The sequence below is a fragment of the Halichoerus grypus genome, chromosome 14 (genome assembly GCF_964656455.1).
Source record: "Halichoerus grypus chromosome 14, mHalGry1.hap1.1, whole genome shotgun sequence".
Classification (NCBI taxonomy): Eukaryota; Metazoa; Chordata; class Mammalia; order Carnivora; family Phocidae; genus Halichoerus; species Halichoerus grypus.
Window position 1 is genome coordinate 75,446,065 of NC_135725.1, and position 27,987 is coordinate 75,474,051.

Genomic DNA, 27,987 nt, shown 5'->3' on the forward strand with positions numbered 1-27,987 from the left:
GGAAGATATGCTCATTGCAGCAAAATCGGGAGACAAGCTAAATATTCATCCATAGGAGCCTGCCCAATCCAATGTATTCAAACAGTGGAATAGGATATCGCAGTTAAACGAGTGAGCTAGATATATACAGGTGCCAGTCTGTATAAATCTCAAAAAATTTACGTTACCTGAAAAATTTCAAGTCACAAAATGTGATATGACGTAGGATATCATTTATTGAAAAAAAATTCATTTACTGAAATTGTTAAAGCCACACAAAATTGTACTATATATTCTTATGGGAAAACAAGTATAAAATTATGTAAATGAAGGGGCTGGGCACACTTCCAGGCAGTGGCTATCTCTGGGGAGGGTGGAGGGAAATGGATGGAGGAGTGAAGCTTTGTTCTGTCTGCAGTGTTTTATTTTTAAAAAGAAGCAGAAGCAAACATGGCAAAATATTAATAGTTATTAAATAAGCAGTGAGGCATGGGAGAAATATTATTTTCTGTTGTTCTCATAATTAAAAATAAATACAATTGTACATACATTTTGCAATGCCCAGAGCAAGAATAAAGCTTCCTCCCCTGACTGCAGGTTAAGCAGATGACCTGAAAACAATTACTAGGGGAAAGCGGGGACACACACACACACACACACACGTGTACATATATGTGTATACACATAGTACACATATGTGTATATATAATACACATGTATGTACATACATATACAGATATATACATACACAGATATTCATACATATACACACATATATGTATAAATTCAGATTAAAACAATAAGCTTTTAATTTTTAAGTTATTTCTTCAGTTTCTGAGAGATTGAACTTTTATATATGGGACGCTGGCCTTTTCTGTGATTTGACTGTGTACTGAATCTAGAGACTATCTGTGTGTCACATTCGAATGATAATCCTGGAGGATCTGATTCGGGGCAAAGAAGAACAGAGGAAGTCCCTGAATGCTGGGGACCACCCCAGTGCAGGGCTGGAAAGATGTGACCCGAGGAATTCCAGAAAGGCTACAGGATAAGACCAGTAGAACCTGGTGGGAAATAGTGGAGAGGGGAGTCAGGGGGCTGGGCTCCACTGCTAGCTCAAATCCCAGCCCTGCTACTAACCACACGTGAGGACTTGATAAGGCTCTGCCTGCTCTTGGGCATACAACCAACCACTGGCTTAGCTCATCAATCAGCTTCTTTCCGGAGACGACACCGACTGAATTCTCAAGCCTCTTAATGTAAGTGCCAGAATAATCAGTGGTATTCCAGGGATTCCAGAAGGCTCTCCTGTTTGGTAGATTCTGCCCAACTTCCTTCAGCCTTTCCTCCCTTTAGAGCCTGTTCCTATCCACCCTCCTGGGGGTGCAGGGACCTCCTCTGAGCCAACCTTTGTGTGACAGGGGCATTCTGAGGGGGAATAGGGTAGGTTAAGGAGGCAGCAGTGGGTGATAGACAGATGCGATGAAGAAAAAGTTACTAAATGTGGAGAAAGAATGTCTTATGAATTCCCCAAGGGCAGGAACACATTTAGTCTACACTGACTTGTTTCTTACCAACTTATGCGTTGCCCTTCTCTACACTTTCTGCAAGTATTACTGTGTTGTGTGTGTGTGTGTGTGTGTGTGTGTGTGTGTGTGTGTGAGCTCTGGGTTTTTCCTCAGGGGGCATATGTTTCGAGTAGCCTGAGTTTCCAGTTAGGAAAATTATTTATTTTATTTACATAGATGCTATCACATTCCCGGGGAGGGGGGCTGGTTAAACCTCAGGGAGTAACAGAATCTGGTTTTAAACTTTCCAGCTTATCCACACCCTATTATTTTCAGTTGAGTTCCTAACGATTGTTCTCTTTTACTTTTTTGTCTTGCTACAGAACTCCTTCAGATGCTGAGCTCCCTGTGTCTTCAGCTGTTGGCTCTCAGAGTATTGCTTGACAGAGACTGAGAGTAGGAACCACTCAAGTATAAAAGTCAGGTGTCTCTGCTCAGAGAGATGGAATCTTTCTCAACTCTGAGTATGAGACAGTAGAAAATTTGCTTAGTGTACACAAGCTTAGATTGCAGATACCTTCTCAAGGATGCATGAGTTGGCTTAAGCAAGGTTCATTTGTCCTTCAGAGTTTGGGTATAACTCAAATGCCAGGTGCTCTCTTAGTTGCTAGTTTTGGGTCCCCAAAACCTGTCTCTTTGTTTACTATATACTTGGCTTGCTGAATTCAACAACTCTTCCAATGCCCGCTCCTCCCAAAGAATCTACTCATAGAAAGTGTTAGGAGAAATGTAGACTTTACTGAATATTTCATAGAGGAGGCCTAGGAGGAGGTTGACATAGCACGCTGCTCAGCAAATGATTTCAATTTTTCCCTTAGCTATTTTGTGTTCCCAAGTCCTTCTCATCCATACCAACACTGCTGGCTTTTTTTTTTTTTCTTTTCTTCTTTTAAATTTTTTCTAGTCTTTCTCTGACAAACTTTCCTGATTTCCTACATTTTTCTTTTCCTTCCACCTTTTTTGAGAAAATGCAAATTTTGCTCCATTCTTTTGCATGGCAGTGAAGGGTCCCTTTTGCTTCTGAAGCATAAAATCCGGGTCTTTATACTTCAAGCTCAGTGGTCCTTTTCAACAGATAAGGTGCTCCTTCGGAAATGATGGACGGATGTAAAGGTAAGTTGGTGTAGCTAGAGAAATCTCACAGTTACCCCAATCAGGAGAGGAGGTTGCCATTGTTCAGAAGCCCTCACCATGTGCAGGGTCATCATCATTATCAACAACATTTGGGGGCCTTAATGGCCCTCCACAGAAATGGCTTCCTGAGAGGCGTTTGAAGCAGGGAGCAGAGAGAGATCATGTGAGAAGTGGCAGCAGCTGGTCCCTGACCAAATGGCTGCATCACCATGACCACTGCATGCTGATGGAGTGCCTGCTGAACACAAAGCCCTTCCCTACAGGAAACGAAAGTGGTCTGTTGTTGATGTGTTGTCAATCTTAACTCGAATGGAGTCAAGCCCAGTCAGATGGCTTTCCAAATACCAGGAGGCCTTTTAGATTTGGGATGGTCAGTTGGGCAGTCCTTTCTTTTACACATTTTAGATCCCCCAGTTCACATCATTTGTCAAGGGACCCTGAACCTCATCCCCAAATTCTGACTCTGTTGAGGGACACGCGGCCAGATCCTACATACGTACCATCAGATTTATACTGGTGTGAGGTGAGGGCCTTCCCTTTGGTTGGGGGCTTCTAGAACACTGCCTGGAATCTTAGTTCACAGGTCTGGGATGAGACATCCTGGTCTTTTGAGATGGAAGAAATTTTGGAGAGATTCAAATCCAGCCCCTTCATTTTTCAGACATGGATCCAGAGTTCCAGGGAGGGGAAAGGAATAGCTCCAGGTCATACAGTGAGTGAGTTAGTGGTTGGGCCAGGGCATAAATTCATCCCTTCTGGTACCCATGTGGGGCTTTCCCCACCATACTGTCTTGCTTCCCTGCCTTCTATTTGAAAGATACTTCACTCAAAACTGTTTGTTTTTTTTTTTGTTTTTTTTTTTTTTTAACCCTGGAGCTGTATCTTCCCAAGAGACAGAAGGAGAAGCATATTATTTAATACACTTTATGGTTTCAGTCTTGATCTAGAGTTTTCTTTTTGCCCAAGTGTTTGGATGGATGAAGTACTGTATGGTAGAGAGTGGCTTTCTTCCTGAAGACCAGAAGAAATGGTTCAGTCTGAACTACTATATAAGAAGATAGACAACACATTCTCAAGAGGAAAGGTGTTTGTATCCACATACTGGAATTTATCCACCTTGACTGATATGGTGGTGTTGACCTGGAGGTGCTCCAGCAAGAATTGAGAGAGATTTTGGTATATGTTTTTGGTTTGTGCTCCAGACTCACACACTGTCACCAGCGTCTGCTTTTTGACGTCTTTGTTGATGAGAAGCTCCAACTTCAGGTCAACAGAATGTTCTGGGCATTTCACGAGAAATTGCAGTTGGCAAATGATGACATACCAACCTGGGAACTGGATTACCAGATTCCCGTCCTGATATCTGACTCCATGGACAATGCCATCTTTGTTCCAAGACAACTTGGATTTGTTTATATGCTTTGACACTGGAAAGGGAAGGACAAAAAAGAATTAACGAGCATATTTCAGATGCAGATCGGAAAATGTGAAGTTCTTACTCAAGGTTTCCCATTCGAGACCCATGTTCTCTATAGCGTTGCCTGCTGTTCCGACCATCTGGAATATCTTTCATGTTACTCATTCCAGGTGCTGCTTAATATTCAAGGCACAGGTGCAAAACCACCCCTCCTCCTTTTCTCTAATGCTTCAAGCTGGAGGGTCAGAAGACACATGGTAATGGACCGCTACCTCCTATGGAATCACTCTCCCCTTATTTATTATATTATTCTGTTATTATTATAATTATTAACTTTCCCTTTTCAGACCGTGAGTTCCTGGACTATATTCCCCACAAGTTCTGGACTATCATGTTCATTCAATCAATCAATCAGTCAATCAATGCTCCATCACTAAGGGACTACTATTTGGTAGGCATTGCATCAAGCATCCGAGATCGGAGATCCAGTTTTGTTCAGGTAGTAACCAATTTAAGCATCAAGATGTCCAGGAGAATCTCAGTCTGTTGATTGCATCCTTTAACAATTCATTGTCTCAATTTTTTTATATGTCTTCCTCTCTTTGAAAGGGCAGCCAAACATAATTGTGTAGACCCCGCCAGTGTACAGTCAGGGGCTCTTCCCAGCTGGGATTTTTAGAGAAGCAGAGGATTGGCAGACCCTGTGAGCCAACATGTTCGTGTGGAAAGCCAAGTCTCTCTGAGTCCTGACAAGTGAAAATCAGCACTGATTAGTCAGGGTGCCTTTCAGAATTGGAAGGCTGGCCTTCGTTCTAATTGCCTCCATGCCTTCCCTTTCAACCTCGTTGCAATTCAGCTGAAGAGTGAGAACTAATCTAACTGCAAAATGGAATTTTTAAAATGGGCAGAATGGCTATTGAGCGGATCTTGGTCATCCCCTCCGAATCTCGGCTTTCCCAGCCTAAGTGCCTCGCATTGTGTCCTTTAGAGGGGCCTCTGAGCTGGGGCACGCTGCAGTATGCAAATAGGCTGGGCGCCTGCAAGTTCATTAAGTTGTCAATCAGGGGACAAGGCAAGTTTGTGGTTCCCTTGTGAGTAACCCGACAGAGGCAGAGACTAAGAGCCTGCTTCTGTTTCGTGAGGAAAAGTACTGTGCACTTGGCCCCAGACTTGGCCCCCCCCCCAATCTGAATAGAGAGGGGCCCTGAGGGTCAGACACAAATGCATTCGGAGGCCAGGTTGGCAGCACAGAAAGGTGAAGGGGGCTGGGGACGGAGGAGTCTTGTGGCTCTCTCCCCTTCGCCCCTAAGGTCTTTAAACTCAAATTATAAAAAATAGCATGCAGGCTAGATGCCACATCTGCAGGTCGTACTTGGCCATGGCCTTCTCCTTGTGACCTCTCTGCTTTAGAGATTTCAGAAAGGCCACAGGAAGTGGCCCTCAGGTAGCTAGAGTTCCTGGATTCAGTTACTGACCTTGCAGGTAGGCCCATGACTTCTTGAACGGAGCCTTTTCCAGTATACATGAGATGTCCTCTGAGCAATTTCCTAAAAATAAGGTGATCACACATTAAATGTCTTTCTCTGCTCTGGGGACTGGAGACACCAGATTCTTTTCCATGACCCTTGGATGGAGACAATTAGTATTCTGTTTCCATTTGGGGACCTAAAAGGAAACCTGTTTATTTCTCATTTTGCCATCGGGTACTTTAGGATTCTTTGGAATTGGTTGATTCCACAAAGACTGGAAGTAGGGGGAAGGAAAGCAAAGAGGACCTGAGCTCCCCTAGGTACCAGGTACCATTCCTGTCCCTTTACCTACTTCACTTCACCCTTGCAGCAACTCAATGAGAGTGGTATTATTAAGTCCCTTTTACAGATGAGAAAAAGCCTGGGCGCCAGACTGACTACGTATACTCTCCCATGTCACTCAGCCTGGCAGTGATGGTCAGAACCATAGTTCCAATAGTAATTACTGCTATCCTCCCTTTGAGAGCGCACCAGATACTAATCTGTGCACTTTTACATATATCTGCTGATCGAATTCTCCGAATAACTCTGCCAAGTGGATGTCCTGATGCCTAGACAGAGTCAATGACACGAGGTCAAGCAAGTTGGTGGTAATGTTGAGACTCACCCCCATGTCTATCCGATTCTAGAGGCCAGTTTTCCTCCTCCAAGCCATTTGCTGGACAGTGGAGATAAACACATTCTTGTGCTCGATTTTAAGAGGATATAAGATTAAAGAGATCTAAGCAGGAAGCCTGCTACCGGGAACTTCCTTGGCAGGGGAAAGAGACAGTGTTTATGTCATTATGGTATTTAAGAAACAAAAAATATTTTTAATGTATTCACCGGTGATGCTGGCTTAGCAGCTTCTTATTATAGAAACTATTTTATATGCAAAGAGCCAAGTTATACATTTCCTGCAGTGACTCATGAATTCAACTTACTGTGGGTAGATTCCTTCTTCTCTTTGGATGTTGGTTTCCTGTCTATAAAACTGGGAGATCTAAGACCTGACATTGACATCTTTTTGATGATGCATCAGGGTGACCATTCATTCCATCTACCAGAGATGAGGCAGCCATGGGCCTGTTTGGTTGAAGCAGCCACACCCTGATGAGTTTGCTCGCTGGATCTCTGAGTGGTATCTGTTGGGCTCACAATATTCCCCATTTGCCTCTCTGCCCCAGGCCTGAGGAAACCTCTCCCGGCCTTCCTCACTTCCCCATGGAGGCTTGGAGAGGTTGGAAGTTAAGCGAACAGTTCCCTCTGCTGTCTGAACAAGCTCACTGCTAGCAGCCACCCCGGCAGAAGCAGGGGGCAGCTTTGATCCTTGTCTGCCCTCAACCCATAGGTGCTCTGGCCCAAAGGTCTCCTTGGTGATGAGTGCTGGTAGACCAGCTGCCATTTTTTTTTTTTTTTTTGATCCCATCTCTTTACCTGGCATTCTTGTCCTGCCTGTTTCAGCCACAGCCCATACTCTTGAGGTTTTAGAATCAGAGTTACAACATGAGGGCCGCTCATTTTCTAATGCACTGTGAGTGCTGTTAAGAGAGTCCCCCTGGCCAGCCTTCCCTTTTTGGGAGTGTGGAACATCGAGTCAGAAAACACTGCAGCGAGGTATATCTGGCCATGTCCCTTCTCTGCTGGGAGTCCCTTTCGGACTTTGCTGTGCCTGCTGGATCAGGGCCCTGATCCTCCACAGGCGTTCATGGTCCCTAGTGATCTGTCCCTCCTGCATTCTCTAGTCTCACCCCCACCTTCCCTCCTTCCCTTGTACTCTCGATCCTGAGAGTAGTAGCAATAGGGCAGACTATAATAATAGCTAATATAGTGATGGCGATTTTCCGGGTCCTCTGCTGAGCATGCTACATTTGGTCTTTCACTTAATTCTTACAACTGCCCCATGAGAAGGCTACTACAGTGATTTCTGTCTTGTACATAAGGAAACTGAGGCTTTAAAAGGTTAATGACTTGTTCACATTTACACAGTGCATCAGTGGGAGAGTGAGGTTCAAACCCAGGCTGTCTGACTCAAATGCCTTGGGTCGATTGCTGACCACGATACCGCTCAGCCCCCAAACACGCATGTCAATTTGCCTCTCCACCTGGAAACCTCCCTTCACCGGGAAAGTTATTCCTTATTTAAAGCATGGCCTGGAAGTCATCTCTGACCTTCCCTCTGTTTGCCTATTTGCCTCCTCCATTAGACTGTGAACCCTCAGAGCAGAGACAGCTATTTATATATCCCCACTGTTCAGCCCAGAAGATGCTCTGTAAATATTTGTTGAATTGAATCATCTTGTCTCTCCCTCTTACTTCCCACCATGGTTGTCAGCTGAGTTCTGGCATGAGTGAGGTGAATGGGGGTTCTTGGCTTGTCTTTCCCCCTGAGGCTGGAAGAACACTGAGCCTCATTCCCACATAGTTCTTCAGGTTAGCGTAGATTAAATGGGAGGAGAGGACTCATGCCCTAGGCTGAGGCCAACACATCATGCCAAGAACAGGTTCTGCTCATTGGCTGGAGGCCCCCTCACAGCGTGTCACTTGTGGTGGCATCTGTCAGGTGAGCTTCCGTAAACAGGTAGGTGGCTGGACAAGTACAAGCCTGGGCTTGCCTCTCACACATGCAGGTTTTGTTGTTCCTTTCCCCTTTGGTCTTTGTATGTTTGCTTGGTTGACCTCAGCTGTAATTCTGAGAAACCCAAGGATGGAAAAAAAAAACACAAAAAAAAACAAAAAAAACCAACCCTCATTCCGAACCATTTGCATTTCCTGAAGTCAAATGGCAAGGTGTATTTTAGTTTTTCTTTAAGAACCTTTTAGACGGTTTCAAGCAAAAGGAAAAACACGGGCAACCATCTCCAAGAATGGCATTGCTGGAGCTGCCTGAGGGAAGGGGGCTGGGAACGGGACACTGGAGAAGCTATTGGTGGAAGGGGGCAGTTGAATGTGGAGAGGAGCCCAGAGCAGGACACGATTGTTAGCCTTTCACATCTGACAGGCTGTCAGCAGGAAGGTGGAGCAGCCTGCTCCGTGGGGCCCAGACACCAAGGCTTTACGTGGGGGTTTGAAGAGATGACGCACTCAGCTCATAACTAACATTGCCCTTGTCCCTATTTTTCAGATGAGGTGATGGGAAGACCTTCTCTAAGGACACACATCACACTGTAAATCACAGGGCTGGCAGCTCAAATATTTGACCAGTTAGTGCTATTCAAAGATGTGTTGGGCTGTTTTGAGGGTCATGAGGCTCTTGCCAAGAGGCAGTTGGGCATTTCGCCAGCCATGTGTCACCCTGTGAGTCCATGATACGACTTTCTTTTTTGGTTATGAAGACAGGAAGGAGTGATTTACAAATAGGTGGTGTGACCTGCAGCTGGAAGCCTGTGATGTCTCTGGAATTTTGGATGCTGGGAGCATGGGGAGAAAAACACCCCTGTTTCATTAATTTCCCAGCTGAATGTGATGTCTGGAGGGGTTCAGTTTGAAAAACTGACCATTCGGGTGGGGGAAATGAGAACTGTTTGCAAGTCATGACTGAGTTGATGTCCTGGGAGTTAGAATCTAGGAATTTCCCTTCTCTGGGCCCTAGTGTCCTTAGCTAGATGAAGAGCAGTGTGGCCCTTCTAGTTTATTCTAGCAGGCTGTGTAGACTCAGCTATATATAGCCAGGCTTGCTGCAGCAGGGGGAAAGTCAGTCCCAGTTCCAACTGTCTGTCTTTGTGGGCATGTTGCTCTACCCCATCTAGGAGACTCTCTTCACACATTTAGATTTCCAGACACCTGCAGTGGTAGAATAGAACATTTTAGGTATGGGGTCGTCTAAGTTATGAACAGCCTGATTCTGTAAGGATTTGCATGGTTTGTAGAAATGGAAGTTCCTGGAGAGGTTACCTGGTCCAGGCTTTGGCAAATATATAACACAACACATATGCTCCACAATGTTACCCCCATGGCAGACTTGTCCTAGGTCACCCCATGAATTAGTGACAGAGGTAGGACCAGAGCCTGGACACCTTACCCCTTCTATGGGGCATTCCATCTTTCAAACAACTTAAGCACTCTGTGAATTTTTCTGAAGACCAAAGCCTTTAGATGGGCAAGATTTATAAGCCCAAACTTGGCCTCCTCTAGGATCATGGAACTTTTCTGGGCATTGTTTGGAAGCCTGGAGAGAAGTATGTGCCAATGAAACCTTCTTGGCCAGTTTCACAGAAGAGAGAGCTAGGGAGAGAGAGATGTTGCTTAAGGTGTTTGAAAAGACCATGTTCTAGGGGTGCCTGGGTGGCTCAGTCTGTTAAGCAGCTGCCTTCACCTCAGGTCATGATCCCAGGGTCCTGAGATGGAGCCCTGCATCGGGCTCCCTACTCAGTGGGGAGTCTGCTTCTCCCTCTGCAACCCCCACCCCCTGCTCGTGCTCTCTCTCTCAAATAAATAAAATCCTAAAAAAGAAAAGACCATGTTCTAGAAATCAGCATAATGACAACCTGAAGACTGGACCCTGCCTTGGGATCTCAAAATGTTAGACTTGAAAGGGCCATTTGATGCCCACTTAACCAAGACCCCGTTCTATGAGTGGGGAAGGACATTGAGCCCAGAGGAACTGAGGGTCTGGCCCAAGATGTCACTGTAGATAGTGGCAGAGCTGGGTCCAGAGAACATGTCTCCTGACTCCTAGTCCAGGGCTCTGTCCTCTGTTAGTCTTTCCATGGAGGAGGAAGTGTTAAATGTAGGAAGAAGTGGGTTTGCAGCCACCATGCACACTGGGCTGAAAACTGATGAGACAGCTGGAGGTGCTGGGAAAAGGGCACTAAGGAGCCTTCTGGACTCCCTCTCGCAGAAGAATGCCAGCAGGTGACTTCAGGACCATGTGCTGAACCTGCCAAGTCATAAGCCATAAGCCTTGATTGGGCTTCCATCAAGATGCAGCAATGCCCAAGGTGGCAAAACAAACCACGCCAATCATTCTGGCCAGATGGTATGTGGTCAGAGTGCCAGGCACCTTCCAGGCTGATATTCGGACAAGAGAGACACAGTGCATCTGGGCTCTGGTCAAGGCTTTTAGTTGTCACTTCCCCTTACGGACCCTCAGTTACTGCATCTGTAAGGTCGACTGATAATAATAAACCCAAATGAATGGTTGTTGCAAAGACCCAATGGATGTAAAGTGGCCAGTGTAGCGTTTGGCTTAGAGGAGACATTCAGAAAACGGTAGTCCCTTCCTCCCCTACTCCTCTTGTCCTCGTTACAGTAAACAGCTTAGCCATGCCACTCAACAGAGTGAGCTGGCTGATGAAATGCTCATTAAAGCAAAGCTCATGGCATTATCTGATGGATTGAAGTTTCTCAACTATGTGCATAAATGTTTGAGGCCATCTGATGGCTTCCAGAAGAATGTGTAGAATGCTCCTTCCATCTGTTGCCAATATTTTGAGCCTTCTAAGAAGGAGAGGAATTATCTTCGTGACGGCATCTACCGAGGTCCTGGCAGTCCCTTCCTCTGGCGGAATATCCAGGAGAGTCCCAACAGTGACATCTAGGGGAGAGTCTCTCCATTATCAGTAGAATCTGGAATCAAAGTGAATCCTTAACCTAAGGGTCATTTCAGTTGGCTTCAACTTGACCATTTCCTTGATGCCCCCAAGCCAACTAGTGGTGAAAGGACTCCAAGATGGGTTATTTGTTAAGCAAAAGACAATGAGGTGACTCTGGATTTACAAACAGCACTTGGGGAATACTCATCCCACATGCTCAGTGTTAAGCACATAGAAAGTGACCAGTAGATACAAATTGTGGTCAAGCTGGAATTCATTTGAATTTCTTGACAGTTTTTTAGAATTTTCGAGTCTTTTTGATTCTGAGCTGTTATAGTATGTAAGATCAACCTATCTGACTTAATCTAAATGCAGGTGGAATTAATATTATTGGGGGCAGTTAAGAAGCATACAAAGTATATAATTCAAAAGGCAAAGTGAAACTGAAGTCGCATGGTGAAATCTGGTAACATTTAAATAATTTTTTAAAAACATCTCCTAGCTATTCTAGATGCAGAGGTATAACAGCATACTTGGGAAATTAGGCTTAGGATCAAACAAACTTAGGTTCACATTTCACCTCTGCCATTTTACTAAGTTGTATGGCTTTGCATAAGTCACTCAGCCTCTTTGAATCCTCCCCCAAAGGGAGGATAGTAACAATCTCCCTTGAAGAATTGCTGGAAGGTCAGATGAGATCATGCATAGCAATGAGCCTGGTGCCCACCACCCAAAGGATGCTAGCTGATGAATTATACCAATTCACTAAGTATAATGAAGAGCCAACCTATTCCCTGGTCCAGGGCTTGTGCGGCTGGGCTGGTAGAGACTCAAGCCAACACAGGTGGCGACCAGAGAGCTTGAGTGAAATATATCATCCAAGTCCTGCTTTCCCTCTATCCTTCCTTTTCTCTCTCCATCCCTCCTTCTTTCCCCTACCTCTTTTTCTTTCCTTTTTCCTTCCCCAAAGTATTGGAAAGATGGGGATTTCTTCTAGATTTAGAGACTTGAAATTTGTATGTGCTAAATTCAAGTATAAATTTTAATATGTTTCCCAGTGATCTGAATATTTTTTCCTCTCCTCTCCTCTCGTCTGGAACCCTCTCCTCTTCTCCCTCATCTCTCCTCTCTCTTTCCCCCCCCTCTTTCCTTGGCAGCAGGGGCTGAGGATTACATATAGGTTGCTTTAGCACTCCGGATGGCCTCTGCAGGACTCCATTCCACTTTATTCTGAGCAGCCTATTTTCTAGTTTATTTCTTGTGGAGAGATTCCCGACTCCTCTTAGCTCTGCCTTAAGAAAAAGTCAGTGTAAGAGTGGGCTTTGCGTGTGTTTAAAGTAAATGGAGAAGCAAATAGGCTCTTTAAGCCCTGTGACTATCTGAAAAGCAATTTGCCCCCTGAGCAGAAGTACCCACTCTTGCTGTGAAAAGTTACAAAAAAAAAGACCCACCACAACGGGTGAATTGGGCAATTGGGAACCAGATCAATCTATCTGATAGAAGTGAGGTCTCTGCTGTTTTCAGTATTTCCAGGGGGTGGGGGAGGCTTCTTCTTCTCTACCTGCTTCTTCTGCTGCCCGTGAGGCGTCCTGGTGGGGCTGTGACCACCTGGATCGTAGATAGCCATATGACAGCTGGGATAGCTGGGGATCCCTGAGTAGCTCGCCTCCATGGTTTAGTTTCATTGCCTTCAAAGGGCGGTTTTTATTGTCTGTTTGCGGGTGGGTTCACTAGGTATAATGAAGAGCCAACGTTACTTGATGTTTTTTAATGCCCACATTTTCTTTTTAGCAGAGGGAGTGGGGAGGAGGGTAGTCTGCCAAGCCACGTAAAAATTGCCAAATGTTAGAACGGTAAAATAGTCCACTTGTCTAATTCCGGGAATGTTAGACTCAAAGCAAAATCCATGCCAGGGTCAGGTCATCTGGCTCGCTCCCCTCACTCTTGATATTTTTAGACAACAGGACTTTCCAGCCCCTGAGAGGGAAAATGCATTGCTTCAAGTCCCAGGACTGGAATGTAGGTATTCCAAAATCCAACCCGGTTCTCTGTCTTTGCCCCTGTCTCCAGCTGGGTACTGGATTCAGGAGAAGGTATTCAGAAGAGGGCAGGGATTGTGTTATAAAGGGGCTTTCAGGACCCATACATGGGTCTATCCACTGTTTCCCCTTCCTCAGGGCCTCCAGGAACCTGTGGAGCAGGGGTGGGGGGGTGGGGGGGTTGTTCGTGACATAGGAAAGGCCAACCTCTTCTAACAGGAGGCTGTGCGGAGGGAAGGAATCTTCCAGCCTCATGACACCTCAGCCGCAAAGCTAGGGCTTAAATTTGGCTTCCAAATTCCCTGCCATGGGCTGTTTATTCCCCCCACTGCTGCGGAACTCCACAACAAGAAAACAAACAGCTGTGGGAGCAGGTGCTGAGAAAGCCATAGTGTTGGAAGGGTGCCCAGCCCTGGAGAACCAACCGGTAGGGGCGCTGGAAGGAAGCGCCGTGGCATCTGGCAATGTAATCCTGGATAAGCAAAACCAAGGCGAGCCAGCCTGCATTTTGAGGTCTTGCCCTATTCCCTACTAGCTGTGCGCTCTTAGGCAAGTCAGTAAACCTCTCTGTGCTCCAAATTCCATCCCTATACAACAGGGATAGTAATATCCCTGGGACATGTTGTGAGGACTGCCGGCTGAGTCTCGAAGCACTCGGCCCGGTGCCTGGCACAAGGTGGGTGCCCATCAGTGTCCACCATTTTCACTCCTCCAGAGCCTCATACACATGTAGTGAGGGAATAAAAGAAAAACTGGTTGAAAAGTTGTCTACGGAATTCGTCTGGTGTGGGAAGGACTGTCATTTAGTCGCTGGGATGTTGGGAAGGCTAGGGGCTGACACCAAGGTGGCCAAAACCGTTCTATAAAATAAAGGCCGAGTTTATGAGGAAGGGGGGAGGATGGGGAGTGAAAACGGGGAAGAAAAAAAGAGGTAGAAGGAGAGTGGGTTAGTATGCAGGGCGGAGCGCTGCGCCCCAGTGGGGAAAGCTGTCCTTTGAGAAATTCCCAGTAGCTGGAGGGGCAGAGGTCTTATAAGAACAGGGGGTTCTAGTGCTCAATTTACATTGTCCCTGGGATGAAATGTACTGCCCTACCAACTCTGCTACGTACCCTAAATCCTACGGCAAGTTTGGCTTTACACAAAGGTGGGGTGCTGTTGGAGCTCTGGGGGAGTCAGGGCAAAGGGGCCTGTGTTCTGTGGTTTGGGCAAATATGCCACACAACGTGAGCATGTATGAGATTCAAAATGTGGCAGAAGTGGAAAATTGGAATAAGAAGTGAGGAGAAGAAGCCCAGAGGCCTGGGGCTCTCCCCGGAGCCCGATCTTGGTTACCCTGTGTGGGATGGGACGGAGTCATTTTACTTGGGGATGAAAGAACAGAGTGGACTCTGTGTCCAAGGGATGTAGGCTCAGCCAGGTGGCAGACAAGAGTCGTGTTTGCTGTCCCTTGTCACCCTTATCAACTCCATCTTCTAGATGAGAGGAGAAGGACGTGGGGCAAGGTTCTCCTCCCTGTGGTCTTCCCGGCCCACGGTCCCTGCTAAACTCCCAGAATGGTCCACTGTGTCCTAAGCACCGTGGAATGAGTGTGAGGTGGCAGTCTGCTAGTGACCAGTCTCCTGGCTGGTATGGGAAGCTTGTGTTGGGACTAAGAAATCCTTTCATGACAAAACAGGCTTGTTTTTCTGTGGTTATCCTGCAGCGAAGTGTCATCCTGTGTTAAGGTACCTTAGTGTGTGTACATGGGCCTGTTTCCCGGGGCTCTGGGCCGCTGCTGGCTCCTGCTGATGGTGTGTGATTTGCATTCGCTAGTGGTGGAGGGCTCCCTAGAAAGTGCCTCCCAGAAAGATCCAGAATGCTTGTCTGTTCACGGCTTTTGCTTCTACTGGCTAAACGTTTGTGTGATAGATAGTAGCTCTTGTTCACCCAGTGACAAACCACATGCTACCTCTGGAACCTCTTCCCAGGGTTTTCTGGGACACGGCACCCCTCGGCCAGGTGTCTCGCAATGGCTTTTTAAAAGGCGCAATGTGCTGCTTGTATCTGTTCAAGAGGGGCTTACTGGGGAAGGAGGCTGTGGCTGGAGATTCCCTCAAGATTATTGTTAGACTTTTTTTCTTCTCTATTTACATATAGAGCAAAAGAATCAGAGTGTCATAGTGTCATTTCATTTTAGTACATTGTTATTACGTTATAGAGAGGCCCAGAGAGGAGGAAGACTTGCCCAGAGAGACACAGCCTGCTAGCATGAAAATCCGTTCTGGAGCCCAGGTCTTGCTCCTTGGTAATATTCTTTCCACCTCGCCCTAGAACTGTGTCTACAGGTGGCCAAGGTAGGAGACAGGTAGGTGTACATTACAAAGAGGAGACAGCCAGGGAGCACATCACGGCTGGCCATTAACATTTCATGGCTCAGGCACATCACGCAGGGAACAGAGAGGAGGCCTGGATTCTGTTCCCTGCTCTGCCATCAGCTCCTTGGGTGATCTCAGGCAAGTCACCTTGAGGGCTTGGACCTCAGCTTCTCATCAGCAGTAGGGAAATACTAACCCCCACGATGCTCGCTCACAGGATTAAGGCGAAGATCAACCCAGGAGAGGCAAGGGGAGATCCTTAAACAAAATTTCAGAGCCCTGGTGGGGATTACTATTAGCATTTCTAAAATCTGGTTGCAGAAACGTTGAATTGCCAGCTGAGGTTGGTTTGGGATTTGTGCACCTTCTGATACAGGGATAGCCAAGATAAGAAGGGACTTGATAAGGGACCTAGTCCGTGGCTCCCACCATTTTGGGTTTCATGGACCAAAGAAATTTACCCCCAAATGAAAATTCAGTGGCCAATATAGAGAGGGCAGCCTTTGATTTTGTCTCTTGTGTCCATTAAAACAAAACAGAGTAACTCAGACAAAACGCAAGTGAACTTAACTTGCACCCATATCAGCTTCACGTTGTAAAAGAAAGGACAGTTTTATGCTTTCGGGAGGGATGTACTCTCGGAGGAAAGGAGTGCCCCTTACATTAAAGATAGTTGGCTATGGGAAGAAGGGGCTACCTTGTCCTTCTCTTCCCTATTTCACGCTGGGCTGGTGAACACCAGCATAGGGCCAGACCCGGCAGTGAGAGAGCGACCTGTGAAGGACGGACTCTGCAGGTATAGGAACCGTGATCCAGGATGGCTGGGGTCACATCGCCTCATGCAAACTACCCTTGTTGTTGAATCGCGCTTCTGTTCAAGACTGCCTCTCTCTCCCACAAGAAATGAAAAGTTCTGGTCTTGACTTGGAAGACCCGGCGGCGGGGAGGGGGTGGGGTGGTGGTGGTGGTGGAATGATGGGAGAGAAGGAGAAATGAGAGTGACTCAGCGTGCCTGGGTGCTTTGCAAGGCTCCGCGAGGGCGTGTGTTACACGTTCTGACTCCTAAGAGCCTGGGCCTCTTCCATAATGGGGGCTCTCGGACTCTGCTCTGTGCGTCACAGCGAGCCTCTCACCTCATTCTAGAAAGAAAGTTGTATGGACCCACAGCTGTGCCTGCTGGTTTTCAGAGTCTAGAGCTGCACCTGCACTACAGAAGCATTGTGGGAATTGAGGTCCCTTGTGAAGTAATTCCAGCCAAGGTTAACATATTGTTACAAGGCTGTAGTTAGTAGTCTTCCCTCAAAGATCCAGAATGCTTGTCTGTTTGCGGCTTTTGCTTCTACTCGTGTGATAGATAGCAGGAAAGGCGTCCTGAAGGAAACTCCCAGTAGGATGCTGTCGGTAGGCGGGGCTGTGTTCAGACACTGTGTAGACACCGTTTCCCGCAGATGCCCTGGGGTCCCTAGCTGGCTGCCCAATACCCCACCCTTTCTTTTTGACTTTTTTTTCTCTGAGCTGTCTCGTTATCCAGCTGTGATGCTATCTAGGTTCTAAAGTTTATAGGACAGAGATGGGTCCATGTTCTGGGGTGGAAAAAAAAAAAAAAAACATTGGATAGGAGATGAGGACATCTGGATTCTGGGTTTGGCTCCATATGACCTTGGACATGACACTTCACTGGCTCTTACTTTTCCTCTTCTGTGCGAGGAAAACATTCACCAGATGATCTCAGAGTTTTTCATCCTCAGTGTTAAGCTAAGTCTGCATGTCCCCTCTGGGGCTCGTAGAGACGATGCGTTAACTAGTGACGGCAGTGATAGGAAATGTAGAGGGTGAGGAGAACGTCTGTTTTTACAATCCTACCTTCATTATGCATTTTGGCTACTACCAGTTATTTCATGATTACTGTAGGCCAGTGGCCACGCCAAGCAATTTATGGATGAGATCTGATTGACTTCTCCGATCCCTTCATGAGGTAGGTAGTATTATTCCCTTTTTATAGATTAAAAAATACTGAGGCTCCCGGATGGGATGTAGAGCCAAGATTCATACCCACATTTGCCTGACTCCAGATTTCAAGCTCTTAACACTATGCTGCTTTGCATTGCTGTCCGTGTCCATGTGATGGCCTATGTCATAGGTGGGATTTTCATTAATGGCAGAGCTGTGGGCGCCAGGGTGCCGAACGGAGGCTGCTCGGATGAATCCATATGTACTAGCTCAGCTCTGAGCAGCCTCCACCTTTGCCTCCACCCACTTTTCTGTTGGGCACTGCTAGGATGCTTCCGGTGGTTAATCTACTATCATGTCATATGGATGATTTAATATACATTTACTCCCAATTCCAAGGTCTTACCTCCTTTAAGGGGGAATTTTCCCGGTGGGTTGGGAATGGAGTCCTGGAAGAGAAGAAAGAAAAAAAAGAGGCAGCGTGAAATCATCATCCAATGGAAAGAACTCATCTTTTTCTTTTCCATTTTGGTTGCCCTCCAAGTGCTGTGCAATTTAGAATTTGTGTTCCATTTGACTCTTAAAATTAAAAAAAAAAAATTAATTCACTGACCCAGCCTACATTGGGCTTTCTCATCCATTTGCTCGATAACTTGCCTATATCAGGAATGCAATTTGAGGGTTACTATCCACATTTCACAGGTGAGGAACTGGGGGCCGAGCAGGGTAAAAGGAAAAGTTTATGGCAGCTTCGGGGACCAGAATCTGCAACTCATCGCCCTGTCCAGGGCTTTTGTTTTCACTTCTGCATTTGATATTTTCCCCCCTCTGGTCAACAAAAGACCAAGCAAGTGTAATATATAAATACATGTGGGTTTTTTTCCGTATTTGATTCATCAAACAGTGAAAGTATGCTGTAAACATACCTGGGAAGGTACATCTCTCTCTTTCCTGTGGTTGGAAATTCTGAATTAATTGAATGTTTATATGCCAAGCTTTGTGACGATACGGTAAATAATGAAATCGGGTCCCCGCCCTCATGACTTTATTACAAATTTATATATGATTATAATATCCAAATACTTATAACTATATAACATAAATAAACACAAAGGGATATTATGTATTTATAAATTCACATTGTATTTCATATTATCTGTTCTATCATGAACATGAATATATATATAAATATTTATACAGATAAAGAAGAGGTTGATAGAAGTGGATTGTCTTCTGAAGGGGGGGTCTCCTGGGTTGGGGGGATTGGAGGGACTGATAGGGAGGCCTTCTTGGGGTACTCTGAGCACGGAGGCAACAGAAGCAGCTGGGCACAGTTCTTTACCCCTCACAAATCCCTCAGAGACTGACGTCCTCATACCTCACCTCCCCCCCTTTCTCCCCACCTCAGCCATGGAGGCACACTTCAGGAGTCTTGCCAATAAGGAATCGAGTATCTTATTTCTCTTGTGACTTGTCTAAGTTGGGGTCTCCTGTAGCTCACTGGATTGAGATATTAATAAAGTCCTAGAGAGGGTGTCTCTGATGTGGCTGAAAATAACTCCCCGACCTCTTCGAGAGCAAGAAGTTAGCATCTGTGCACATCTACTTCCTTAGTGTTCTGTCTGAACACCTAGGACCCTCTGGAGTTTCCCTTTTATTCTGCCATTTCTCTGGGGGCTCTGTCCTTGGCCTTCCACTGATGGCTCATTTTCTGATAAACGGATCTCTTCTCTAGCCCAAGTGTGCTGTAAGGAATTGAGGAAGTCTCCTGAAGGCAAAGCCCTGGCATATAGCTCTGCTCTGGAGATGGCAGAAGTCAGTATAAACTTTTGGCCTTCAGCTTTTCAGGGCAAAGGCAGTGAACTTGGCTTGGAAGCTCCTTCCCTCTCGGCTCTAATAGTCTATGATTGTATTGCTTTAGTTGAAAGCTCTTAACCTAAGTAACAATGCTGTGCATTTGTGGTCGCTCAATTATGCATGCAGTTCATAGGAAAACCTGACATCACCAAATTCCCCTCCGTGTTGCCTCTGCTGGACTGCAAAGAGCATTTCGAAATCTAATGAAGGGCTAATTTGCTCCCAAGTATGATCATCAATTAGTGTGATGTGGAAATGCATAAAGAAAAACATCTATGTTTAAACGTGGTGCTAAGATGGTTGAATTCGTCGGCCGCCCAGGAAAGTGTCCAGGGAGAGCGAGAGAAGGTTGGTACAGTAGAGCCGCCAGGGCCGTCCCAGCCTCCACAAACCATCCGGGAAATAACAGAAAGTCATACATTCAGCATCTGTTCAATGAGCACCTGGTCTGGTGTGTGCCAGGAACTACGTTAGTCACCGGAAGACAATCTGTGGATTTTATGGCTTAGTCATCAAAGCTGTCATTTAAAACAGACAAATAAATATATAATTGAATTGCAAGTTGAGGCAAGAACTGTGAAGGAGGGGGCCCTTCAAGATAAAAACTTCTCAAACTTTAACGCGTATGCGAATCACCTGGGGAGCCGGTTAAAAAGCAAATTCTGATTCAGCTGGTTTGGCTGGAGCCTGGGAGTCTGTATTTCTGACAAGCTCCCAGGTGTCACTGAGGCTCCTGGCCCACGGAACACACTTTGCATACGTGGCAAGGTTGTAAGAGATAATACCTGGGAGGAGGACCTCATTTATAGGGGGGTCAGAGGAGGCCTCTGTTATTTGAGGGCTTTCAGGTTTCCTAACTCTAGTACAGGAAAGAATCCTGTTGCTCAAACCTTCACCCAGGGCCCAGGACATCCAAAATGGAAGTGTGATTATTCCTATTTTGGAGAGCTCCTGGGACAAGGTTGCCATAACTCCCCTGCTGCCCATGGTAGAGAAGATCAGGGAAGCAGAGCCAGAGAGGAACCTCGGCATCTTTCAGTCCATCAGGCTAATTTAATAGAAGAGGAAATCGAGACACTCATGAGTCAGTGGCAGATCCTGGATTGAAATTCTCTGGTGTTCTTTCCACTGCCCCAAGAGAGATGCTAGCTTCGGAAGCCAAGGTTGGAGATGCTCATTCTCCTCTCCATTTAGCAATCCTTGCATTTGGAGGTAGAAAGGCAGGGTGTAAAGAGATGGTGACTTTTAAAATTTGCTGGGAGTTGTTTATGCCCTAGGCACTATCTAGTGCTGTCCATCAGCTCCTCTTTGGCAAGTGCCTCCGAGTCCTTGCATTTTCTCCCAGATCTTGCCTGGGTATCTGGGTCTTGGCTGGGGAAATGTGGACCATCTTGCTCAGTGACTTGGCTTTGTGGTCAGTCCCACATAGGCTGGACACAGACCCGAGCTAATGGACCCGCCCAGGCTGTCATTCTCAGCTCCATTGAGTAGCTCAGGGAACTTCATCTCCATGGTTAACAACCAGCTACACTTCCTTCATTGTACTTCTTTTGTTTCAGACTACAGGTGTCTGATGGGTATTTCCAACAATGTTTCTGTGGATGGAGGGAGGAACCGTCACATTTAACCTACTTGCCCCCAGGTGGAATGACTCAATCGCAATCATGTTCCCTGCCCAGGACTCTGTTTTCCTGTTTCTTTCTGTCACTGTGATTAGAGGGTTAATCATCCTTCGCTCCACTGGCTTGTTGCCGACACAATAAGATATTGTATATAAAGTACTGAAAAATGCTCGAAATGATAACTATTTTGGTTACTCTCTTGATCCTGATGATGTGCTTACTTTGCCCCAATACCTTGAAAGGCTCATTTCTTTCACAGAGCAATGCTGTGCAGAAGCAATCAGATACCAAATGTGCTTTTGATCAAAATGTCCTTTCTGATTGAAAATGGCCAAAGGCAACTAATGTTTAGAATATGCCAGGGAGATTCCATATCCCCTTCTTTGCTGGCCTCACATTGTCTTGTAAGGTTGGCCATGGAGATTTTGGGCCAGGAATGTTTCCCTTACTTTCAAGCTAGCATGAGGAAGCACTTCATGAAGGTGCTTAGTCCTCCAAGGCTAAATGCTTTCCATGCATTATTTCATTTGGTCTTTACCCCAAGAGTTAGTGATTGATGAAGCCCTAGAGATTTCAGAAGGTCCTACAAATGGTGACTAGCAGGGAAAAGATTCAAATCAAGTGTGTCACGCTGGAAGACAATGCTCTTCAATGCCATGCTACTCTGCCTTTCTAGAGTAGGGCAGGATGAAGCTGGGGCAGAAAATTCTCCTGTGACTCAATGAGAAAGTGGATGGAGGTCACAGAAAATCCTCAGGAGAAAGACAATTTTTTTTTTTTTTTGGCAGCCTTTGTTTTGGTATGGTTAGGGTAAGTGGGAACTGGACCAGAGTGGCTTAAAGCAGTGCTTTTCCCACTAAGGATCTTGTTAAGATGCTGACTCTGGCTCAGTAGGTCTGGGATGGACCCTTAGGTTTTTCATTTCTAATAAGCTTTTAGATGATGCCAGTGCTGCCGAGCCATGGACTACACTTTGAGTAGCAAGGGCCTAAAGACATTGCTCATTAGGCAATCAGAACACCTGAGGTCTTCCTTCCCCAAGGAATGGGGGGTGGGGAATAGCTACAGGAGGCTGGGCTCCTACATGGGTTTAGGAAATCTTCTTCCTACTCTGCTGATGGATGTAGCGTCCTACTCTCTTATCTACCTCTATCAGTGCTTCTTGCCAGCTACCCATGCTTCCTGCTGTTCCCCTGGGCTGACTTCTGTTCTGGCCCTGCCACTCCTCTCCTGACACCTGGGCTTGCCTGCTTCTGGGCTGTGCCTCTGCTCCCTCTTCTGCCTCACCTGGAAAGCCCTGCCCCAGCTCCACCCGCCACCATCCTTCCAATGGAGAGCTCTACTCCACTGAAGAATACAGTTAGTAAGTGCAGGAAGAATGATAGGATTAGGCAATCATCATTCTTCAACCCTCAGTGCATGCCCCAACAGACGAGGATCATTGAGGAGTGCCCAAACAGCTGAATGAAAGATATTTATATGTCTTTGAAGTATTACCCCATAGATTACTTATTAGTAAGAAAGAAAAAAGTGTTCACCGGGGGTCACCACCTTAATCAAGTAACCAAACATCATCACCAATAATGGGACAAACTGACGTATGCCTCTAGGTTGTGCTGCAGTAAGATGTAACATTACTTATGTACTATTCTTGCCAAAAAAGTTTCATCTGAATATAGTCACAACAAACACGAAGCCAAATCCAAAACTTGGCCAATTCTATAAGCGTACTGGCCTGGACCCTTTGAAAAAGTCAATGTCCTGAGAAACAAACAACAAAGGGCAGAGGAAATTGCTAGATGATTGCTTCTCAAACTTTAGGGTGCATAAGAGTCACCCAGGGAGCTTATTAAAAAACAGATTTTTATTCAGTTGGTCTAGAACGGGGCCTGGGTTTCTGCATTTCCAGCAAGCTCCCAGGACCACCCTTTAAATAGCAACATTCTAGATTGAAACAGACATAACCAAATGTGGTGTATGACCTGAGTGTGGATTCAGGATCCCCCGTCAAAACACACGACAGCTGTAGAAGACATTTTTGGACAAGGGGCGGGCATTGATATATGGACTGTGCACTATTATTAGATGGTATCACTGAATTGACATTGATTCTCTTGGCCGTGATAATGGCCTTGCAGTGAGGAGGAGATGGGTGCTGAGACAGGTGCAGGTAAAAGACCACGCCGTCTGCACCTTACTGTCATTCACATAAAAAGAGCACAAATAGGGCAAAATGTTAACACAGCCGATTTAGGTGAAAGGTTATATGGGTGTTTACCATCCTACTTTTCTGTAGGTTTCAAAATTTTCAAAATAAAACTTTAGGTGTAAGACATCCTTCTGATTCTTGGAGGAGGCTCAGCTTCTGTTCTAGTTCTTCTGCAAGCCCTGCCCTCATCCCAAGCAGAAATTCTTCTTCCCCTCCCATCGATGGCATTCTGTGCCATTCTGCCCTGGACTCAAGCTCTTGGGTGTTTGGGCCTTACTTTGAGAATCCTCAGAAAACAGGGGTCCTGCCCTGTTCATGTGGGTCCTACCCTAGCATAAGGCTTGCCCCTGAGAAGACTTTCTGTGTTTTCTTTTTCTTTTTTTTAATTGATAAATTGAATGCATTGGAGAGAGTAGTGTGGGTAGAGAGAAGCATCATGGGGCATTTCAACTCACTCCTATATTGTATCTGAACGTAAAAGCAAACCAAAAATCCATACCACCACCAACAATCTCTACACCTAACCGGATGCTCAGTCCTTTCTTGGTGAGGAGGTAGAGTGGTACTGGAAGGATACTTTTTATTTTTTTAAGGCATTTTATTTACTTATAAAGGGAAAGGAGGCAGCTTCTTTCTCTTTCTAGAAAGGGTCTTGAAAACCTAATGATCCTGAGCCCTTGCTCTAACCTTTTGGAATATAAATAAATCTCTTCAGGGACTGGATAAGCCCAGTCCCTAGGTTTATAGAACTGGCCCTTAGATTGAAAACTTTAGAGACTTTTGAAATGACACCTCTATAGTCAACCTTGTAGCCTATCTCCTTATATAACCCTTTGTTTCTGGAAGAGATAAGATACATTTAACTGTTTTTCATTTGCTTTGCTGTACAAATTGTGCGAAGTTTCATCCTGCACTCTGTTGTGCTTACTTAATACTAAATCAGCTTTCTGTCTTTCCATATGGATGTGAAGAGGTGTCTGTTGTCTTTCTATCTTTCCATATGGATGTGAAGAGGTGTCTACTGACTTGAGAATATATTGGTACAATCTCTTCTGAGGCTGAATGATATTTACTGAAATGAAAAATACACATTCTATTCCCATCACTAGGAATTTATCCCACAGATATACTTGCAGACGTGGACAGTGGGTAAAAACTTCTAGAGAAAAATAGAAGTGCCCTTCACTAGGCACAGACAAAATAAACTATCAAGCAGTGACACAATAGAATACTAGTGACTCTTCCAAAGAATGAGACAGACTTTCATGCATTGCCATGGAAGGGTCTCCAAGATATACTGTCAACTCAATAAAGCAAGGTGCAAAATTATGAGTCTACTATAACGACATGTTATACTATGTATTTGCAGACAGACATATTTTTGGAAGGACATGGAAGAGTCTGTCCATGGTGGTTATGGCAGGGAAGAGGGATTGGTGGTTGGGTGGGCAGGGTGTGAGTGAGTTTTAATTTCTTTTCCCATGTTTACTGTTTACTTTTCTTAAACCATATGGATATGGTATGTTATAATAAATATACTGGCTTAAATGTAAATTAAGAAAAACTACCACAGGGACTCTAAAGACATTACTAGACAATCAGTTCTATAAGCAACACAAAAGCAGGAATCTTGTTGGCTTTGTTCAAGCTATATCGCTATTGCTTAGAACGATGTCCCCCACACAGAAATTGCCCAATAAATATTTGAGATTGAAAGCTAAGCTCCTTCTTTGACTCTCCCAAGGAGTTTGACCTGGGAGTTTTTTGATCTTCAGGCCAAATCTCAAGGTAATCTTTGTTGGTTTTCCTACATAACCTGTCTCTTCCATTCTCCATCACTTTGTTCATGCTGATTCATTGGCCAGGAGTTCCCTCTCCTCTGATTCCCCTTTCCCACCTGCTTTAAATTTCTCAAGCCAGTCTGGAACTCCAATCTCCAGTGAAATGTTTCTTAAACCTGGGAAAACACTCTGTCTCCTTAACTTGTGGTGTCATGGAAACCCTATGTGGCTACCTTCCATCCATTATATATCATGACTGATCTTGTTTTAAATTTTGTCTGTTCATGTGCTTCTTACCTAGAACTGTGACTTCTTAGGCCAGTAAAACCATTCTCATGGTACTCCATCCCTGCCCCCTTCCAACCTCACACAGAGTGCTATGTAGCCATCGACCATTCCATTTTTTGATAATTGGGATGTGAATTTAAGTTTCTTGGGTCTCTCCCATTGATTTCTTTAGCAGAGGTCCTTTTAGAGTCTCTCTGTTTATCTAAGTTCTATCTTTCCTGGAGTCAGCCTGCATTCCCTCTTCCTGCAGGAAGCCTTCCTTCATAACTCAAGGGGATAACTCTTCTTAGCTCTTGCAATTGTTAACATCCGAATAATTTATTGGAAATGATATATGTGCAAAATACTGAACACTTAATATCACAATTAGTATTACAAGCCTTAGCTTTTAAACAAGTAACTGATATCTGCCAGACTAAAGAAACCACAGCCCACCAAACCATACAATCAGATTGTGAAGTGAATCTTTTCATATCCTAACATGAGGAGTAAGTGAAGGAAATGGATGTGCAAGAAGATAAACCTCCTGAGAGAGAGGAGCAGGAACGAAGTTTCTAAGTGCTTCTGCGGCTGGCTGTATTGGTAAAGGGAGTGCTGTTCTCATTAAACAATCAAGCACAGTCTTGATTCTATCACTTTCTCAGGATGACTTAGTTCAAGCCCCTTCTCTTTTCTGTTCCTGATTTTCCACATATACAAAAATGGGGGAAGAGGATCTACTCTATTTCTTTCCTGGAAAGAATGGATTTGAATAAGGACCCTTCTAGAGCTCTCTCCAGCTTTATATTTCATCATCACCCCCAATACCTTTCCTTTCTTTCTCCCTTCCTCCCTTCCCTCCCTCCTTCTTAGCAGTTCCAGCTACAACATTTAACTAAAAAACTTCTTAAAGACCACTTCAATTTCTTTTCTTTGGCCATTACTATAAAATGATATACTTCTGATTTATTCAAATTAGAATTACAGAAGTTATCTAACATCTACTAAAAAAAATGCCCTAGAATATTTTCAAGAGTATTATTCTTAGTAGATGTAGATGACCCATTCAAGGATGCATTTCAACTAAATCAAATATTAGTAATTCTTTTTTCTTTAATTTTTATGGAGATATGAGCCTCAAAGCTTCATTTAAATTTCAAACCTGATGACACTTGAGAAACAGATAGCAAAATCTTTTAAAGCCTAGTTCTTTTCAGCAATCCATAAAGTATAGAACATTTAGCCTAAGACAACTGAAGGGAAACCAGGACACATTCTGCAGGATTGTAATGAAAAATGGGAGCTCTGAAGGAATAAACAGAAATATTCTCACTTTGGCAGGGCGTGTGGAGAGAGTGAGTTCTCAAATTACCAAAGTTAACAAAAACTTTACTTCATTAAAAAATTCGTGAGCAACATATATCATCAATACGGTATTTTCTACAACATGCACTCTGGCCGGATTCTCTGTAAACACTAATTTCCTAAAATATGAAGAAGTGTCCTCCTTCGTCTCTTCTGTTTTTGCAACAAATCGTACCATTTCCTCCAAACAAAGTAAATTTCCTGAGACAGTTTGCCTCTACGGTGGGTGCCCGTGATTGCTTGTCGTTTTAGTATTTGGAGCAGTCTCAGAGGGAACAGGTGTTAAAAACATTTCTACGTTCTGCCCCCATGCTCTAGGTTTCTCCTGACATCCTAAGCTCTTCCAAGCAGTGGCTCAGGAGGAAGTTTTCAACTTGCACTCTAAGGAGCTAAGTCTGGGCTCCTGTCTTGCTTCCTTCCCTTATCCACCTTGGCCAATGAAACTTAACTCCTTGTTGAGAAAACTCTTGGCAACCGAGGAGACCCCAGAGATCTCAGCAACGTTTGGACTGAGAATAGAGAACCTTGGAATCTGGTCGGAAGACCTTGAAGACACAGTCAGGAGTCGTGCGAATCCGTTATCAGATTTCCTTATCACTTCCTTCTTTGATACGCTTCTTAATACTAATCGCTCTTCTCTCTTCTTCTGGCCCATGCAAGTCTGGAAAGTTTTGAGATGATGGCTGAACCCATTTTTCTCTTAAAAGCCAAATTATTGCAGAGAGTTGAGCCCCTGTTTCTTTTCTCCCTCTTCCTACATGATATAGGTACCTTTTTCCCAACCCCCTTCTCAACTACTTTATTAGTTTATTCTCAAGGCTCTCTCTCTCTGGGGAAAACTGAATAGAAATCGGAAAGGAAAGGCGATGAGAAGTCCACTTACCGTCTTCTGAACTACCAACATCATAATGGTTGCCACAGCAAAGACGAGACACAGAGCCAGCGCGGTGGTGGTGAAGTAGAAATAGCCACGGCTCGTGGTTCCCAAGTGGCTGGCCACGGGGCCTGCGGGCACATGCATGGCTGTGTCTTGAGAAGGGGCCACTCGGGTGAGTGCTTGCTGCAGCCCTGGGTCCATTCTTATATAGTCTTCCCACAGCACACCTTATCTGTCCTCATCTGATTCACTTCTGGGCCCATCTCTGTTCCAAGAAGGATTCTCCCCCTGCATCCTGGATCATGTGACGTGGAAAAAAACCTTCACAGGCTGCCACACGAAGAAACTCTTCTCTGGGGGCGTGAGGCGAAAGGCGGCAGCAAGGGTGGGGGAGAGGCTCATTTTTCATTGCCAGCCAGGGATGAATCTGAGTACAGAGCAACTGTAGCTCCAGAGAAGGTGATTAATGTCAGAGGGCGAGTAAGAAAATGACGGTTTCCCTACTCCGGGGTGTGTGTGTGTGTG

The 27,987-nt window shown here is 45.2% G+C and overlaps 2 protein-coding genes across 2 annotated transcripts in view; one reads left to right on the forward strand and one right to left on the reverse strand.

Moving 5' to 3' along the window:
- The window catches only part of TMEM268 (transmembrane protein 268), a 288,999-nt gene that overhangs the window by 200,899 nt on the left and 60,113 nt on the right, over nt 1-27,987 (forward strand). The gene's annotated exons all lie outside the window — the stretch shown is intronic.
- TNFSF8 (TNF superfamily member 8) lies at nt 198-27,973 on the reverse strand. The gene is made up of 4 exons (XM_036123678.2): nt 27,469-27,973; nt 17,891-17,933; nt 5,574-5,645; nt 198-4,108 (listed from the first exon to the last, which is right to left on the reverse strand). Exons 1-4 carry the CDS (start codon nt 27,661-27,663, stop codon nt 3,714-3,716), a joined length of 705 nt encoding a protein of 234 aa, XP_035979571.1. The 5' UTR covers nt 27,664-27,973; the 3' UTR covers nt 198-3,713.

Bases quoted from the DNA above. Each gene is read 5' to 3' on its own strand.
- TNFSF8 (XM_036123678.2), bottom strand. From the start codon at position 27,663: ATGGACCCAGGGCTGCAGCAAGCACTCACCCGAGTGGCCCCTTCTCAA. The intron at 5,646-17,890 runs GTAAGACCTTGG...CCTTATTTTTAG, and splicing joins AAAATTCCCCCTTAAAGGAG to GAAATTGCTCAGAGGACATC. The intron at 4,109-5,573 runs GTCAGTAACTGA...TTCCCTTTCCAG, and splicing joins GTCATGGGCCTACCTGCAAG to TGTCAAAGCATATAAACAAA.